This window comes from Rhinolophus sinicus, linkage group LG18 (genome assembly GCF_036562045.2).
Source record: "Rhinolophus sinicus isolate RSC01 linkage group LG18, ASM3656204v1, whole genome shotgun sequence".
NCBI classification, from domain to species: Eukaryota; Metazoa; Chordata; class Mammalia; order Chiroptera; family Rhinolophidae; genus Rhinolophus; species Rhinolophus sinicus.
In genome coordinates this window covers 14,670,523-14,686,892 of record NC_133767.1, presented here as the reverse complement: position 1 = coordinate 14,686,892, position 16,370 = coordinate 14,670,523, and the positions used below count along the sequence as shown (strand labels likewise).

Genomic DNA, 16,370 nt, shown 5'->3' with positions numbered 1-16,370 from the left:
CCTCTCCCAAAGGCTGCGAGGCCCTGGGAGAAAACTGGTGAAACACAAGATGGCATTTCCTTCAGAGACGTGATTCCTGTTTGGAGTGGTCATGCCTCCAGGGCCCCGTCCTTCCTTTCCCAGCTCATAGGGCAGAAAACCGGAGGTCCCCAATGTAGGGCTGGAACGCGGTACTGAGTGTGACGTCTTGTCTCCTCTCCCATCTCACTGGGGCTGCTGTGACAAGTGCATTAGTCACATCTCTAGCGTCAGGGCGGGTGGCCTCTTACCTCCCTGAAAAGGCAGACCATTGGCTAGAAAAGGAAGCAGGAAGGCCCCTGGGCTCTTGACCCCTCCTCCCACTGGGCCTGAATTCTCAGGGGCCTCCTGGCACTCTCCAGACACCCAGCAGGTGACCTAGCCACTGGGCGGGGCTTTATGTCTGGACCTTGGTCATTAGCTTTCAGGTCCCAAGACCCTCGAGCGGCTCCGAGGCATCCCGGAGGGGTTCTCCAGAACTGACCTGCATCTGGCCGTGGTGCCTGTGCTGACAGCTTTGATCTCGTACCACAACTACTTGGACAAAGCCAGACAGGTACCAGATGGGAGAGGGACAGTCAGCCTTTGTGGTTCTTGGGCCTCAGGAGGTTTGCTTCAACTAAGTGGGCCCAGCACTGTCCTTCTAACCTGGGTGGCTGCTGGGCCAGGATGAGGGAGCTGCCTTTGCTTGCCCACGTGCCCGCTGGACCCCTGCCCGGCCTGGAGCCGGACACCTGAGCCTCCTCGGGTGTTTGGGCATAACGCAGCACCAGACTCCCCTCCCCAACATACACACAGTATCTTTTCTTTGAAAAGCCTTCACAGCATTAGAATGGGTGGCCAAGCCTCTTGGCAGAGCCCGTCCTGCTTCAAGAGGCAGTGTGGCCAGACCAGCGCCCCTCCCGACTTCTCCCTCCGCATCTGTCATCGGGCAGCAAGCCTGCGTCGTAACGCTTGTGTCCTTATTCCTTGCTGTCGGGAGCAAGTCCCATGCTGAGCCATCACATTTGCGATTGCATTTAAATTCCCAAAGCCTTTCTTGTCACTCTGCCATAGAGAGTTCAGGCCGCCTGCTCCAGCTCAGTTGAGCCAGCAAAGTGGGGGGGCTCACACCAGGACTCTGGGCTTTCTGAGCTCTGAGCCCTCACTCCTGCTCATGGCATGTTGGGAGTTCACACACCACTTCACGTCCCGTTCCCTTCGCACCTGACACCCACCAAGTGGCAGCTGGCCGTGCTGGGCTAAAGGTTCCCTGAGAACTCTCGAGGCCCGAAATGTTGCTGAGGGGTGGGGCAGCTGCAGGAAATCAAAATCACCTATGGGGCCTGTGCCATCGGGCAGTTTGCTCTGAGGCTGAGGCCCAGGCCCACACTTGGCATTTGTCTCCGGCGGGCACAGCTGAACTGTCTTCATGGAGGACCTGCCCACGGTCGGTGTGGGCCTGGTGGCTTTGCTGTTAGGCAGAGCCTCGTCTTGCAGTAATGCCAACCAGTTGGGGATCCCAGAAGCAAGGGGGTGATGGGCCCAGCATGTCCTGGCTCCAGCGTGTTGGCTGGTGGGGGGGTTTCAGGAAGCGCCTGACCAGAGCAGCCCTGGTACCCCACTGGCTCAGTTGGGGTCAGCTGCTGGTGGCTCTGATGCTTGGTCTCTCAGGGACCTGCGACAAGGCCTTTCACCTTCGTAAGCCTTGGCCTCCATCTCTGTAGAACATTCTAGAGTGGGGTGAGGGCAGATAAGGCCCTGGCTCACCAGAACAGCCAACACAGACAGAGGCGGGTGTGGAGGGCCAGCCTGTGGGGGGCTGGCTCTGAGGCATGTGTGCTGCCCCCAGCGGGAGATGGTGTACTGCCTGGAGCAAGGCCTCATCTACCGGTGCGCCAGCCAGTGCGTGGTGGCCCTGGCCATCTGCAGCGTAGAGATGCCGGACATCATGGTCAAGGCCTTGCCCATCCTGGTCGTGAAGCTCACGCACATCTCGGCCACGGCCAGCATGGCCATTCCACTTCTTGAGTTCCTGTCGAGTAAGTGTCTGTAGCTCCATGTACTTCCACGTCTGCACACGCGTGTGTAAGTGCGGGTGGACCCTTGGGTTTGGGGCTATGCCCCGCCCTGCCCTGCCCTGCCCTGCCTGAAGGAAGCCGTGCTGCGGTCTCTGACCTTATTTTGTGACCTCTCTGCTTACATGTAGGTGCTTCATCCTCCTGGGCGCCTGGGGCATGCCACCCTCTGCTGCCCCAGGGCCTTTGCACTTCCTGTCCCTGTGCCTTGAATGCTTTCCTCCTTTCTGGTCTTCAAGGGGTTGGCTCCTTTCTTCCCCTCAATATCAATTTAGAGCTCACAAGCCTCCTGTCACCTGACATCTGTCCCTGCACTCGGCCGGGCTCTCACAGCCTCCTGTTTGTCCCCCTGAACACGCACCCCACAGCTTGGCGAGGCTTTGCTGGCTTACCTCTCAGATTGTGACTTCCAGGAGCTCAGGGGGTTCGTTTGCCCCTTGGTGCCCAGTCCCCTAGTGTGTGTGGCCGTCAGCTGGCCCTCCGGTGCACGTTGTTGTTTACAGCCCTTAAAAATGTAAAAGTGGTTCTTCGCTCATGGCTCGTACAAAGGCAGGCCACCAGCCCGAGTCGGCCTCAGACCCCTTGGAATAGAGAGCTGAGGCCAGAGGTCAGGGGAAAGTCAGGTTTGGGTGGGGTGCGACTTGCACTCCTTTGCAGCCCTCTTGGGTCAGAGTGGCTGCACTGGTTTTTAGACACAGCACAGGACCCTGGCCACGCCAGCGCCCCCGCAGCTGTGGGCCTGTCTGCCTTGCTGGCCTGGGCTCCCTTACAGGCTGTCTCATTGTGTCACAGCTCTGGCCAGGCTGCCTCACCTCTACAGGAACTTCGCAGCAGAGCAGTACGCCAGTGTGTTTGCCATCTCCCTACCGTATACCAACCCCTCCAAGTAAGTGCTGGCCGTTCGTCCCTTGGGAGGCCCTGTCCCTCCTGGCTGTGGCCCGGACAGGCCTCTTGGAGCAGAACGCCATGCTGGCCTCTGTGTTTTCGAATTAGTCTGCGCTTCCCGCTTCCACATTTCCCTCGAGTGTCAGGATGGAGGTCCTGCACTTCCGTTTTCTTCTCGTCACAGATTCAATCAGTACATCGTGTGCCTGGCCCATCATGTCATAGCTATGTGGTTCATTAGGTGCCGCCTGCCCTTCCGGAAAGACTTTGTTCCTTTTATCACTAAGGTAAGCCAGTGTTAGGGCTGGGACCCGCTTTGCCATTGGCTGATTTTGGCTAGAGCATGACAGGAGGGGAGAGAGGTGGGGTGTCATTTGGTGCTGTGCTTACGGCTCCCAGGGGTCTGCTGCGCCTGGCCCGCTGGGATGCACTCGCTGTGGGCATGGGGGGAGAGGGAGGAAGTGTCCGGGTGCCTGGAGGGCCGGGTCCCCACGCCTCTAGCTCAGGTCTGCTCCACTCTGCAGGGCTTGCGCTCCAATGTCCTCCGGTCTTTTGATGACACCCCTGAGAAGGACAGCTTCAGAGCACGGAGCACCAGTCTCAATGAGAGGCCCAAGAGGTGTGGGGCCTGCCGTGGGCATGGCTGGTGTCTGGTGGGGTGGGCGGGGCAGGTCTGCAAGCTGTGGCCTGTGAGCAGCGTGGTGCATGCAGGGCCCGGGGCTGACCAGCTGCCCCAGGCCAGTGAGTGAAAATGGGATGCGTGGCTGAGGGTGTGTCCCCGTGCAGGCCGTGCTGGGTACCACGGTGCCCTGGGGCCGGGCCTGTGAAGGCTGCTAGTGCCCTACACAGCTGGAGAGCCCAGCGCTCTCCTCACGAAGCCGGGCACTGTGCTCTGCAGGATCTCGGTGCCTGCGTGCTGCGTCATGGCCAGTCCTGGCCTGCCTGGGCAGCCAGAGCCAGAGGCACCGAGTTGGTGATCTTGGTGCCAGCTGTAGGGCATCTGGGTTTGGGTCTGACTCCACTGAACGAGCCCAGGGTTGCGTCAGGGCAGCTGTGACTCCTGAGAAGCCAAACACCTGGCCTGGATGGGAGGGCCCTGTGGTCAGCCCAGCCTTGGGCCAGGCAGGGCGCCCCTCCTCCCGACCTCGCTCCCCAGCCCCTCGCGAATCAGGGACACTCTCTACCATCACAGCCGCTTCTGCCAAATCTGACACAGAGCTGTGCTAGGCCTTGTGTTCTTGTTTGTGTTTCATTGAAACAGCTCCCCCCTTCCTGTCCCCCACCTTCCCACCCAAGCTTTTTTGGCTCTCCTGAGGTGGGAATACGGCATTTTCCAGAATGACCAGGTCAGTGTGACCTAAAGTCTAAAGCTGTTTTCTCAAGCCCCTGGTGGCTGGAGGCCAGGAGCCTTGAGCTAAGAACTGGCCCCTGGAATAGTTACCTTCAGGGCCTCAGTGCTTCCTGGTCCCTGAGCTGGGCAGTGCTGGCCTTCCACAGGGCGGGGGGACACCTGGTCAGTACAGCCTGGAATCTGCCGTGTGGCGCAATTCACACATTTAGTTTGCACTAGTGTTCCTTGGTTTGGTATCATACGTGAAGCCTGACTTTTTCTGTCATGTTTACAAGATGTATTTTCATGCGTTTTTGTTTTCTGTTTCTTCCCCCTGCTAACTGGCTTCTGGCATGGTTTTTTGTTCATCTCACCCGCGGGCTCTCCATCCTGACCCTGTGGCCTGTGACCTTTCCTCCTCATCCCTCCAATGGCTTGCTCTCCCCTCCCGGGAGCTGGGCTCTCTGGGGCTTGGGCCTTCCTTCCTCACCTGGTAGTTTGAGGATAGCCAGACCCCCCAAACAAGGCTTGAATAACTCTCCACCCGTCAAAGAATTCAAGGAGAGCTCTGCAGCCGATGCCTTCCGGTGCCGCAGCATCAGTGTGTCTGAACATGTGGTCCGCAGGTAGTGGGCTCTGTTGGGGGGGGGCTCAGACCCTGGAGCTTGGTCCGTGAAGTGGCGCTGCCAGGCGGGAGCACCGGGTGGCGGTGCATGGGGCTGCTTGCATGACCTCGTCGTCTGCCCATGCCCTCCCTGGCCAGAGCTGGAGGAGAGCCCGAGTGGCAGCCTTCGGGCCACAGGGACCCGCCCTGCTGAGCCCAGCCCTCGGTCCAAGGAGCCTGGCGGTGAGGGTGGGGAAGGTTGCATTCTGTCCCCAAGCCTCGTACAAGCACGGGCTGGCTGCATGGTGGCCTCCGGCTGGCCGGGAAGCCCGAAGCAGGGTGGCTCCTCTGAGAAAGTGTCCAGGGGCAGCCGCCTGCAGACCTGTCCTGGGTGGTCAGGGGGCTTGCAAATTAAAACAGTGTCCATACAGGTTGGGTGGGAACACTCTTTCCAGGGTTTGGCTTTTCATATCTTCTTGAATGGACTTTCTTCTTCAGCTGTCTTCAAGGAAAGGTCTGCTTTCCGTGGTAGCTGAAAGGGGTCGGAGACGCCTGTGTAGGGCAGGGGGGTGGGGCCAGCCTGGGAGGGGCTGGGCAGGGGAGGCCTGGGCCCTCGAGGGGTGCAGTCCCGGTGTCCGGGTGCAGGTGTAGGCTCTCGGGAGTCACTGCTTTGTGCCGACCAGGCCAGGCTGCTGAGCAGGGGGTTCCTGTCTCCTCACCTGGAAGCCCCTTCAGGTCTCTGTCCCAAAACTCGGAGACCCACCTCCTCACTGACCCCTGGCTTGGGCTTCAGCCTCAGGCTGGCCTCCATGGAGCGGGATTTGGGAGGGAGGGTGGTCAGTATGGCTCCCCTCTTAGCTCTTTTCTAGCACATTCTTTATTTTGAGCAAAACATGGCAAAGGGGCTGTGGAATTTGTATCAGAATGAAACCTGCATAAGCCCCTCCTGGTCACTGGGTGGAAGGTGGGACACTGGGTGGCCTGAGTGAGGGTGAAGAGCCACACACGAAGCCCAGACCTTCTCTGTCCTTGACGGGAGGTGGCCCTGTGGGCAGAATGCAATCTTTGTGCGTGTGTCCCATGGTCGCCCTGTCTGCATGACTAAACTGTTCTGCCACGAAGCCATCGCCTAACTCCTGTGCTTGGGTGAGGGGACGTCCTGTCTCTCTTGCCTCTTAAGCCTCTGCTCTGAGGAGCGGGCCTGGGTCTCTGCCAGGAGCTCCTGCTCCTCCTCTCTGTGGGGTGATGTGTACTGTGTGCCAGGCTGTGGCTCAAGTGCCACGCGCCCAGGCGGGGTCTTCCTGAGCTTGGCTCTCAGCACATGCATGCCTCCATCTCCAGCCCTGGTGGTAGATGAATCAGCTTACGCAGCGCCCTGATCTTGCCGTGGCCCCTCCCTTCAGCAGGATCCAGACGTCCCTCACAAGCTCCAGCTTGGGGTCTGCAGATGAGAACTCCATGGCCCAGGCTGACGACAACTTGAAAAATCTCCACCTGGAGCTCACAGAAACGTGTCTGGACATGATGGCCAGATACGTGTTCTCCAACTTCACGGCGGTCCCCAAGAGGTGTGGGCCAGGCACCAGGGCCAGGGCAGGATGGGAGGTGCAGGGCCCAGCTTTTCTCCCGTGACTGTACTTGGTCAAAGCAGTGGCCGCAGGCATGGCCTGGGGGCCTCCTTCCTGCCGACCCACCCCAGCAGGGCAGCTCTGCATGTCTGAGTCTTCCCCCCTCAGTTTGTGGACCCCCGTGCATCGTCTGGGGGTCTTGGGAATCCAAGATGCCTGTCCGGAGACCCCACTGGGCAAGGTGTGGCCAACGCTTCTGTGCTTTCAGGTCCCCCGTGGGAGAGTTCCTGCTGGCCGGTGGCAGGACCAAAACTTGGCTGGTTGGGAACAAGCTCATTACCGTGACAACAAGTGTGGGCACTGGAACCCGGTCGCTGCTGGGCCTGGACTCAGGAGAGCTACAGGGCAGCCCAGAGCTGAGGTGATACACCCCTGTGCCCAGCCTGCTCAGCCTTCATGGTGCTTCTCCTGTGTGGGGCAGTGCTGTGCTGGCTCAGAGCCCACGGGTCACCCTGTGACATCCTGCATGGGCCCATCTTTCCTCAGCTCTGACCCCAGCATGCACGTGAGGCAGACAAAGGAGGCACCAGCCAAGCTGGAGTCGCAGGCGGGGCAGCAGGTGTGCCGCGGGGCCCGGGACCGTGTCCGCTCCATGTCTGGTGAGCTGCTGCCCTCCCCAGACCTCACGGGTGCCTCTGAAGGTCCCCGTGCTCAGGACGGCGCCTGGTGGCCAAGGGACAGGTGGTCGGCTTCAGGCCTGGCCCACTTCCTGAATCACTAGGGTGCTGTCTCTGAGCCCTCGTCACGGGTGTGTGTGTGGGGGAGGTGGGGTGGGGCGCACCTTGCTCACAGCTATGGCACGAGGTCCCTTTGCTGCTGCAGGACTTCTGAAGGCAGATGTTTCCTACCAGCCTTCAGGATGCCTGGCCCTCAGCTCAGCCCATCCCTGGAGCTTTTCTCTGGTGCAGCTGGAAAGAGCCATGGTCCAACTGGGCAGGTGCTGGAGCCCCTTCCTGTGGTTCTGGGTCCACTGAGGCTGATACCATAAGAGGACCATGCCCAGGAGGGCTGAGCTACGCTGGGCACTGACCCCGGGCTTCTTGGCCCCATCTGTGCTGCTGGCTTTGCACTGGGCAAGTGGTGGTCACCAGCCCTCCTGCCCTCGTTCCCTTCAGGGGGCCACGGCCTTCGCATTGGTGCCCTGGACGCTCCAGTCTCCCACTTCCCAGGCGGCTCCACTTTGCCAGGCCCACAGACTGCCGCCCTCAGCAAGCCTGAGAAGGCCTCAGCCGGCACCCAGCTCCCGGTGCAGAAAGAGAAGACGAACCTGGCAGCCTACGTACCCCTCTTGACCCAGGGCTGGGCGGAGATCTTGGTCCGGAGGCCCACAGGTACGGAGGGTGGCCCTGCGCTCGGCCGGCCTGTGCCTCTTACTCACAGGGAGTGTGGGACAGTGGCCCATAAGCGCTGTGGATGCACAGGAACCAGCAGCAGGCAGAATGGCCCACAGGAGCACTTGGGAGGTGACGTTCGAGTGAAGTCCCCAGGGGTGAAGAGTGGGGGTGTGCAGGTGGCTAAGTGGGGACCCAACAGTCTGCTGGGCACTGTAACAAAGTGCCTTAGGCCAGTGGCTTACACAACAGAAATGTGTTTCCTCCCAGTCCTGGAGTCTGGAAATCCGAGGTCAAGGTGTTGACAGGACTGGTTCCTGTTCCCCCGTTGTCACCCGTCTGTGTGTCTGTGTCCACGTCACATCTTCTCCTAAGTCACCAGTCAGATTGGCTAGGGCCCACCCACATGGCTTCATTTTACCTTCATCACCTATTTAAAGATCCCATTCTCCAAATAGAGTCACATTCTGAAGTCGTAAGGGTTAGGACTTCAACCTGTGAATTTTGGGGACTCAGCTCAGCCCATAATGGGGATTTCAGGCTGAAGGAAGGACTTACAAGCCAAGGCCCAGGGCTCAGGAGGCCCCTCGGTCGTGGTGTGGGCTGAGTGGTGACCGGAGGATGAGAAGGACGGGCTGCAAAGCTGTGGGGTAGGGGCCAGGACAGGCTCCTCGTGTGTCCCCCTGGTTCTTGTCAGGGAGTGGGCACACAGGAGGCAGGAAGACCAGGTGAGAAGGTCCAGGTGGGGCGGGAGGAGGCGAGCCTGGGTCAGGTGGGACGCTTGGGATGAGAGGATGCTCGGTGAGGAAGGTCGAGGTGAAGCGTGGGCCCAGTGCCTTGTGGGCAGGAGGACAGGGCCCCCCCAGCCCTCTGGGGAGGAGTCTGAGATGCCTCCTGAGCCTGACACGGGGCAGCAGAGGCTCGTCAGGACCAAGCCAGGGGCAGGCGTTGCACAGGGCCGGCTCCTTGCCCTCGATGTCGCTCCTGCTTGAGCACGAGGAGCCTGCAGGCCCCTGCATGTGCCCTTGAGGATGGCGTATCGGGCTTCCCAGGGCGGGTGGGGAGGGGGTGGCTGGTTGGATGCGTGGGGTCTGTGGCCTGAGGGGTGCTGCGCGCCTTCCCCAGGGAACACCAGCTGGCTGATGAGCCTGGAGAACCCACTGAGCCCCTTCTCCTCGGACATCAACAACATGCCGCTGCAGGAGCTGTCCAATGCCCTCATGGCTGCCGAGCGCTTCAAGGAGCGTCGCGACACGGCCCTGTACAAGTCGCTATCCATGCCGACGGCCGGCTCGGCCAAGCCCCCGCCACCCCCACGTTCTAACACAGGTGAGCCCTGGCCGAGCTCCGCCCGGGTGCAAGCTGTGACAGCAAGGTGGTTTCCCCCAGCTTGTGGATGCGCCCGGTGCGGGTGTCCCTCAGCCTCCCTTGGCACCAGCAGCCTGGGGCCTCACAGGAGCCTGGCCTGTGGGAGAACACCCGCACTCTGGCCTCTGCCGTGTAGGAGTGGGGCCCACCCTGGCGGAAGGGGCTCTGGAGACGCAGCGCCCGTGGAGGGCAGGAGCCCTTGCCCTGCGCCCTCCTCAGGGTGCCCGGGGTGCGGGGCTCCAGGGGTGACGCACTTCTGCTGGGGACGAGTGGATGCGCCGAACAGCCTGAGCCTGCCTGCGCGTTCTCATGACCCTGCCCAGCGGGCCTGGGGCCGTCCTTTTAGGCCGCCCTCTGGCCACAGATGGCGTGTAGAGGCTGAGGATCTCTGTTCCTGAGGAGGAGGGCCGCACCCCCTCCCCGAGTCGTCCGCTTAAGCGTCTTGGAGAGCTGGGACCCCACATGCGCCCTGCCTACCGCCCGCCCGCCCGCCCGGACCCTGCTGGCCCTCCCCTCTCTCTCTCCAGGCTCGGGGGCTGTGCAGGACTAGTGGGGCCTGTCCTCTCTGCTCGACATGTGCGTAGTCTCTCTGCTGACTGGCCGCTCACGGCTTCCCTTGCAGTGGCCTCTTTCTCCTCCCTGTACCAGTCCAGTTGCCAAGGAAAGTTGCACAGGAGCATTTCCTGGGCAGGTATCGTGCGTCTCCTTAGGAAAGCGCTGTTTGCTGCAGAGCCCTGCTCTGCCTCACAGGTCCTGTTCTCACTGTCCCTCATCCGCTCATCCCGTCATGATCCTGTCAGCCTTTCATCACCGCCCGGGAGCAGGGCCCGACTCGCATGAGGACGTCTGCAGAATGCCTTTGCTTTGCCGGCGGGAAACCCTCTGCCTCGCACCCTTGTGGCTGAACTCTGTTCCAAGCCAGACAGGCCCTCCCAGCCCCTTCTTCAGGCCCGAGGAGGTGACAGAGGGCAGCTGAGCCGCAGATGCTGGCTGGGGACACCTTTTTGGAGGGGAGCCTGGCCCTGGGGCTCAGCCCAGCTGACCTTGCCCTGGTCTCTGATGGTCTGATTGGCTTTGTGAACCCACAAATTGGGCTGCATCTGCCTTTTGTCATGGCCTGGCTGAGGGCCCTGCAGACCGGCTCTGGCCCATTGCCCCAAGGCCCTGGCAGGGAGGGTTTGACCTGCTTGACTCTGGCCTGCCTGGATCCCCACGTGTGGGCAGGAGCCAGTGAGGAAAGGGCAGTGTGCAGATGGGCTCTGGCAGCAGCTAACAGACTGCGCGTGTGCAGGGCTGTGTGCAGGTGGCCGCAGGCTGTGCTAACCCTCGGTGGCTGCTTCTCGCTGCCCCTGCCCTGATGCTGGCTCAGAAAGTGCTGCTTTGGGCATCATGCCATTTGCTGAGCACACCTGGCTCTGGGTTTGGCTTGGACTCAGCAGGCGAGCCTCGGCTTCCCAGAGGGGCTCCCGAGGCTGTGCGCACACAGGGACGTCTCCTGTGTCGGTCTTTCTTCCGGTCCGGTCAGGGAGGAGCTCAGGCTGCTTTACCTGGTTCCGGGGGCTGGTCCAGCCGTTCCTCCTGAGCTGAGGCCTCGTCTAGACAGTGCTCCTTCATCTCGGGCCCCGCCTGCCATCGCCTACCCTCCTGGCTGGAGGAGCAGAGGCAGCTTCTGTGGATGCCGGGCGGGGCGGGTGGGGATGAAAGGAGCCACATGCCCCCTTGTCCTGACCCGTGTCAGAGACACCCTGTGTCCGGCTCACAGCCAGGCCCCTCAGAATGCCCTCCTCCAGCTGGCTTGATGGGTGGGGGTGGCTTGGAGCCACAGGCGAGGGGGGCCCTGGGTGAGGCTCCTCTGGGGGCCGCTGTGGTCTCCCACAGGGCATGGCTGATCCCTCTGAGGCCATGTGAGCTCCCAGGGCCAGGCCAGCACCCAGCAGCCCTTTCTGTCCACCCAGACTCTGCAGTGGTTCTGGAGGAGGGAAGTCCAGGCGAGGCTAATTTGCCAGTGGAGCCCCCGGAGCTGGAGGACTTCGAGGCCACGCTAGGCACAGACAGGCGCTGTCGGGGTGCTGGAGAGTACAGCAGGGTGAGTCCTGCTGGGCGCCAGCCGCCCGCCCAAGGAGCCCTGCGAGGGCCTGCCTCCAGGGCCCGGCGGGCTCCCAGGCCTCAGCCTGAGCCACTGGAAGGGGGGGAGCGCTCCCTGGGGAGGGGTGAGACTGAGAGGCGGGGTGAAGGGCAGAGGGGTGGGGTCAGGGCCAGCGGGTGGGGGAGGGCAGGCGGAGGGCAGCCTCCACGCCAGGCTTTGTGGCGGGGCACCGACCTGCTCCTCACTGGGGCCGTCCTTTGGTTTGTGGGGCACTTGGCTCCTCTGTTCAGCGTAGGACATAGGTGGGTGCTGCCCTTGTGGTGGCGGCCGTCAGCTGGGTGCTGGGCGGCTGTGGCCCTGGGCTGGAGGGCACGTGGGGCCTCGTCATCTCCAGGGAAACCCCGGTGGGCTCAGTGGCGCCTCCTGCTGAAGGTGCCCTGGATGTGCTCCTTCTAGTCGTCGTCCACCTCCAGCCAGGAGGAGAAGTCGTGTCGCGCAGAGGACCTGGCCGCCGGCGGGGTCCCCATCGAGCCGGCTGTGGCCTCCAAGGCAGCCCGGCCCTCTGTGGACCTCTCCTTCCAGCCGTCGCAGCCCCTGAGCAAGTCCAGCTCCTCGCCTGAACTGCAGACCCTACAGGACATCCTCGGGGACCCTGGGGACAAGGCTGACGTGGGCAGGCTGAGCCCGGAGGCCAAGGCCCGCTCCCAGTCAGGGATCCTGGATGGGGAAGGCACTTCCTGGTCAGCCCCCGGCGAAGAGAGCCGGGGCCCCACCCAGCCTGAGGGTCCCTTGCCTTCGAGCTGTCCCCGCTCCCCCGGCGGCCTGCGGCCCCGAGGCTACACCATCTCCGATTCTGCCCCGTCGCGCAGGGGCAAGCGGGTGGAGAAGGGCTCTTTCCAGAGCAGAACAGGGGCCTCCAACGCCGAGAAGGTGCCGGGCATCAACCCCAGGTGAGCCGCGCCTTCTGGGCTGGGCTCCAGAACACGCCTGCTGGGGACGTGGCACCTGAGGCCCTGGGCAGAGCAGGCTGGGGTGCAGGTCCGCATGTGCTCTGCCCGGGGCTGTCGGAGCCCGAGGAGAGGCCAGTCCTTCAGCGGTGCTCGGTGTGGGCTGGGACTAGTCGGGCCTTCGTGCCAGGCCAGCCCTCACCAGCTCTCCCTCTGCAGCTTCGTGTTCCTGCAGCTTTACCATTCGCCTTTCTTTGGTGACGAGTCCAACAAGCCAATCCTTCTGCCCAACGAGGTGGGCATGCCCTCTCTGCCCTGCACGGGACCCTGGGGCCGGTGGGGGGCACAGTGGGATGCCTGGCTCTGGGTGGTGGCGGCTGGAGCCCTCAGCTCCCGATGGCAGCCTGTGGTAATCTGCCAGGGTGGGGAGGGCCTGCCCTGGGCAGGCGTGTGGCGGAGGCTGGCTAGGCAGGGCTGGTGGCAGGGGACAGCCTGTGTACGACTCAGGCGGGCTCCTGTGGCTCCAGTCCTTCGAGCGATCGGTGCAGCTGCTTGACCAGATCCCGTCGTATGACACGCATAAGATCGCCGTCCTGTACGTGGGGGAAGGCCAGGTAGGCTGCGGGAGTGGCAGTGGCCGGGCCTGGGTGCCCGGGCGGGGCGGGGCCTGAGCCGCAGCCTCCGCAGAGCTGTCACTGCAGGAGCTGCTAGAGCCTAAGTGCTTATTGAGCTCCACGCCAGGTACTGTTCTGGGGCCCGGACACAGAAGTGAGAGCGGCAGGGCAGTGTGTGAGCACACGGGACGCCGAGTGCAGAGGGCTGGGCTGGGGAAGGGAGCAGGCCCCGGAGATGCAGATGGGGGCAGGGATCTCCATGTCAGTGCTCCAAGGGAGGTGACACTGAGCAGAGACGTGACGGAAATGAAAGTGAGCGTGCGTGCTGGTGTGTGTGGGTGTCCTGTGCAGAGGCCCCGGGCTCAGGCACACAATGCTCCAGGGCCAGCAGAGTGAGCACCGGGCAGGGGGTGCAGGCGTAATGGGGAGGGGCCGAGCCGGCTGCCGGAGGCTGCGCTTTTGCTCCCGGTGAGGCAGGAGAACGTTGGGTCTGAGCCAAGGGTTTGAGAGGACTCAGCCAGTCTCAAAAGCATCCCTCTGGCTGCCGTGTGGAGAACCGGTGGAAGTGGGGTGGTGACAATCCAAGTGAGAGGGGCAGGTCTGCATAGTGGGTCAGTGGGTGCCGAGGAATGCTAGGGTTCGGGGTGCAGTTTGTTTGTGCTCTGAAATTTGCTGGCAGAATAATTACGAGAGAAATCAAGGAAGTCACCTGGGCAGCTGCTGGGGTGCATTTGCCCTGCACCGAATCTGGGTTGACAATGGAAGCGGGACTGCCAAGGCACACCAGTCACACCCCCACTACCCCGGCCCCCAGCAGCAACAAGCCCTCGGGGCATCTGGGAGCCATGCCGGGGGCAGCGTGTGGAGGGGGCAGCGCAGCCTGGGAGAGGTGCCACCGTGCTCCTTCCTTCTGTCCCTGCAGAGCAACAGTGAGCTCGCCATCCTGTCCAACGAGCATGGCTCCTATAGGTACACCGAGTTCCTGACGGGCCTGGGCAAGCTCATTGAGCTCAAGGACTGCCAGCCGGATAAGGTGTACCTGGGTGGCCTGGACGTGTGCGGCGAGGACGGCCAGTTCACCTACTGCTGGCACGATGACATCATGCAAGGTGCGTGCCTTCCTGTGGCACGTGCCCCCCCAACCCCATTCCTGTTGGCCCACCCTTGGGAGCAGTGGAGGGGCCCAAGGTCACCACCAGCCTGGGCACTGAGGCAGCGAATGGGCTGGTAGCTGTTTCCAGAAGCTCTGCCCTTGGGGAGAGAAGCCAAGTGCTACTGGCTGGGCACCAGATGTGGCCCCTGCAGGCGCTCCGAGCCTCCGGGGGAACCAGGAGGTGCCCCTGGCGAGAGGCAGAGGGCCTGCTGCCCCCCGACCTTGGCCGCACCTGTCCATCCCAACAAGCCCTGCCAGCACCCTGCCGGGGTCATGCCGTGCCCACTCCACTGGCCCCATTCTGCCTCGCAGCCGTCTTTCACATCGCCACCCTGATGCCCACGAAGGACGGGGACAAGCACCGCTGCGACAAGAAGCGCCACCTGGGCAATGACTTCGTGTCCATTGTCTACAATGACTCTGGCGAGGACTTCAAGCTGGGCACCATCAAAGTGAGTGAGGGTTGCCCAGCACCCTGGCTGAGGCCACATCCTGGGGAAGGGCCCCCTGGTGCACGGTGAGTGGAGGCAGCGGGGTGACGAGCAGCACTGGCCCGCTTTAGTGGCCCCCACTGCCAGCTGGAGGGGCCAGGTCCCCCTGAGCCTGTGTCTTTGTAATGAGGATGACAAGCCTGTCCATTTCCTGAAGAGCCTGTGGCACCTGCTGTGGTTTTGGAGGAATGACTGACTGTGCATGTGCTGAGCATAGTAGGGCGTGGTGCATAGTAGGTGCTCATAATGCTGAGCCCTTTCCCCTTGGTACCTCCTCGTGTCTTCACACGGAGCGGGGCTAGGGGATAGGCCCTGGCATTCGCCCCCTTTCCTAGACAAGGACTTGAGGTGGGCACATGTCACAAGGTGGGATGTGGAAGGTAGCCGCAAGGCCAAGTGGGCCAGGGAGCCAGGCGCAGCCCAGGCAGCAGAGGGGCTGGTGCTCAGGGCGGTTCAGATTTATTCCAAACACAGATCCCTGGGCTGCTGGATGGAGAATCTGGTGGAGGGTAGGGGTACCTGTGGGGAGGCCAGCGCGTCATCCTATGCTGCAGAGCTGGGAAAGCAGGGAGGGGCCAAGGGCCCGGTAGTGGAGCCCCTTCCTGAGGTGGGGCCCTGGGGAACGCTGTCACTGGCGGGGGAACAGACTCGGACGTGTGGGCTAGAGAGGCTCCTGGGAGCTGTCAGCGTGTGGAGGCATCGGAGCTGGGAGCTGCACACGCTGCTCAGTAGAGAGACAGGTGTCAGCTGGGTGGCAGTGGTGTCCCAGGTAGTGCGTGTTGGGGAGTTCTGTTTGCGGTCCCATGAATTTCAACTCTGGCAAATTCAGGTGCTGGGATGGGGTGTGGAGTAGGTGGGGTTTCAGGAGGCCAGGCAGTTAAAGGGAGATATGATGGCGGCCCCAGGCTGCATAGGAGAAAATGTGGGTGCAAAGGGGTGGTGAACACGGAAGCTTGTGGAGCTGGCAGGCGTCTAACACCGAGTTGCCGCCCTCATGAGGAAGTAGTGACCTTGCTGTGTCGGCAGGGCCAGTTCAACTTTGTCCACGTGATTATCACCCCCCTGGACTACGAGTGCAACCTGGTGTCGCTGCAGTGCAGGAAAGGTGAGGCTCGGGGCTGGGTGGGGCGGCCCCGGGGCGCCGAGCCCCCCTGAGCGTCGTGTCTCCCCAGACATGGAGGGCCTTGTGGACCCCAGCGCGGCGAAGATCGCGTCTGACCGCAACCTGCCCTTCGTGGCGCGCCAGATGGCCCTGCACGCAAATGTGAGCAGAGGTGGCATCGGGGCGGGCGGGATGAGCGCAGCTGCTCCCCACAGCGGGCTCACCTGTTCCCCCCCCCCCAGATGGCGTCACAGGTGCACCACAGTCGCTCCAACCCCACCGACATCTACCCGTCCAAGTGGATTGCCAGGCTCCGCCACATCAAGCGGCTCCGTCAGCGGGTAAGGATGGGCCCGGGGCTCCCCACAGGGCGGGGGCTGGCGCCCTTCTGGGCTCGCTGCTGAGATCCCCCCACTACAGATACGTGAGGAAGCCCACTACTCAAACCCCAGCCTGCCCCTGATGCACCCCCCGGGCCATGCCAAAACCCCGGCGCAGGCCCCAGCCGAGCCCACGCACACCTACGAGACCGGCCAGCGGAAGCGCCTCATCTCCTCAGTGGATGACTTCACAGAGTTTGTGTGAGGCTGTGACTGGGTGCTGCCTGGTCCCTTGGGGCTGTCTGAGCAGCCAGGCTGCAGGACTCTGCCTGCCCCTCCCAGGTGCTGGGCGGTATTTATTTGTGCGCATGAATAAAGTGGTTGTGCGGCCCAGCCAGGCCTGCCGCTGTGCCCATGGCCCGCAATGATCAACGTA

General features: G+C 62.5%; 1 protein-coding gene across 9 annotated transcripts in view; it reads left to right on the top strand.

Annotated features, from left to right (window-relative positions):
• The window catches only part of TSC2 (TSC complex subunit 2), a 36,734-nt gene extending 20,368 nt beyond the window's left edge, over nt 1-16,366 (top strand). For 2 of the 9 annotated variants that reach the window (XM_019713104.2, XM_019713098.2), the window contains exons 21-42: nt 440-574; nt 1,850-2,039; nt 2,868-2,961; nt 3,145-3,247; nt 3,485-3,579; nt 4,788-4,916; nt 6,298-6,462; nt 6,731-6,883; nt 7,009-7,121; nt 7,638-7,853; nt 8,979-9,182; nt 9,844-9,912; nt 11,177-11,307; nt 11,764-12,257; nt 12,474-12,549; nt 12,782-12,868; nt 13,791-13,977; nt 14,334-14,473; nt 15,539-15,617; nt 15,685-15,776; nt 15,857-15,955; nt 16,035-16,366. In XM_019713104.2, coding sequence (XP_019568663.2) covers nt 440-574; nt 1,850-2,039; nt 2,868-2,961; nt 3,145-3,247; nt 3,485-3,579; nt 4,788-4,916; nt 6,298-6,462; nt 6,731-6,883; nt 7,009-7,121; nt 7,638-7,853; nt 8,979-9,182; nt 9,844-9,912; nt 11,177-11,307; nt 11,764-12,257; nt 12,474-12,549; nt 12,782-12,868; nt 13,791-13,977; nt 14,334-14,473; nt 15,539-15,617; nt 15,685-15,776; nt 15,857-15,955; nt 16,035-16,199 — 3,216 coding nt within the window. In that variant the 3' untranslated portion in view covers nt 16,200-16,366. The remainder of the gene's footprint in view (nt 1-439; nt 575-1,849; nt 2,040-2,867; nt 2,962-3,144; nt 3,248-3,484; nt 3,580-4,787; nt 4,917-6,297; nt 6,463-6,730; nt 6,884-7,008; nt 7,122-7,637; nt 7,854-8,978; nt 9,183-9,843; nt 9,913-11,176; nt 11,308-11,763; nt 12,258-12,473; nt 12,550-12,781; nt 12,869-13,790; nt 13,978-14,333; nt 14,474-15,538; nt 15,618-15,684; nt 15,777-15,856; nt 15,956-16,034) is intronic. The other 7 variants (XM_019713099.2, XM_019713102.2, XM_019713101.2 and 4 more) reach the window with 7 other exon arrangements.
• The last annotated feature ends 4 nt before the right edge of the window (nt 16,367-16,370 follow it).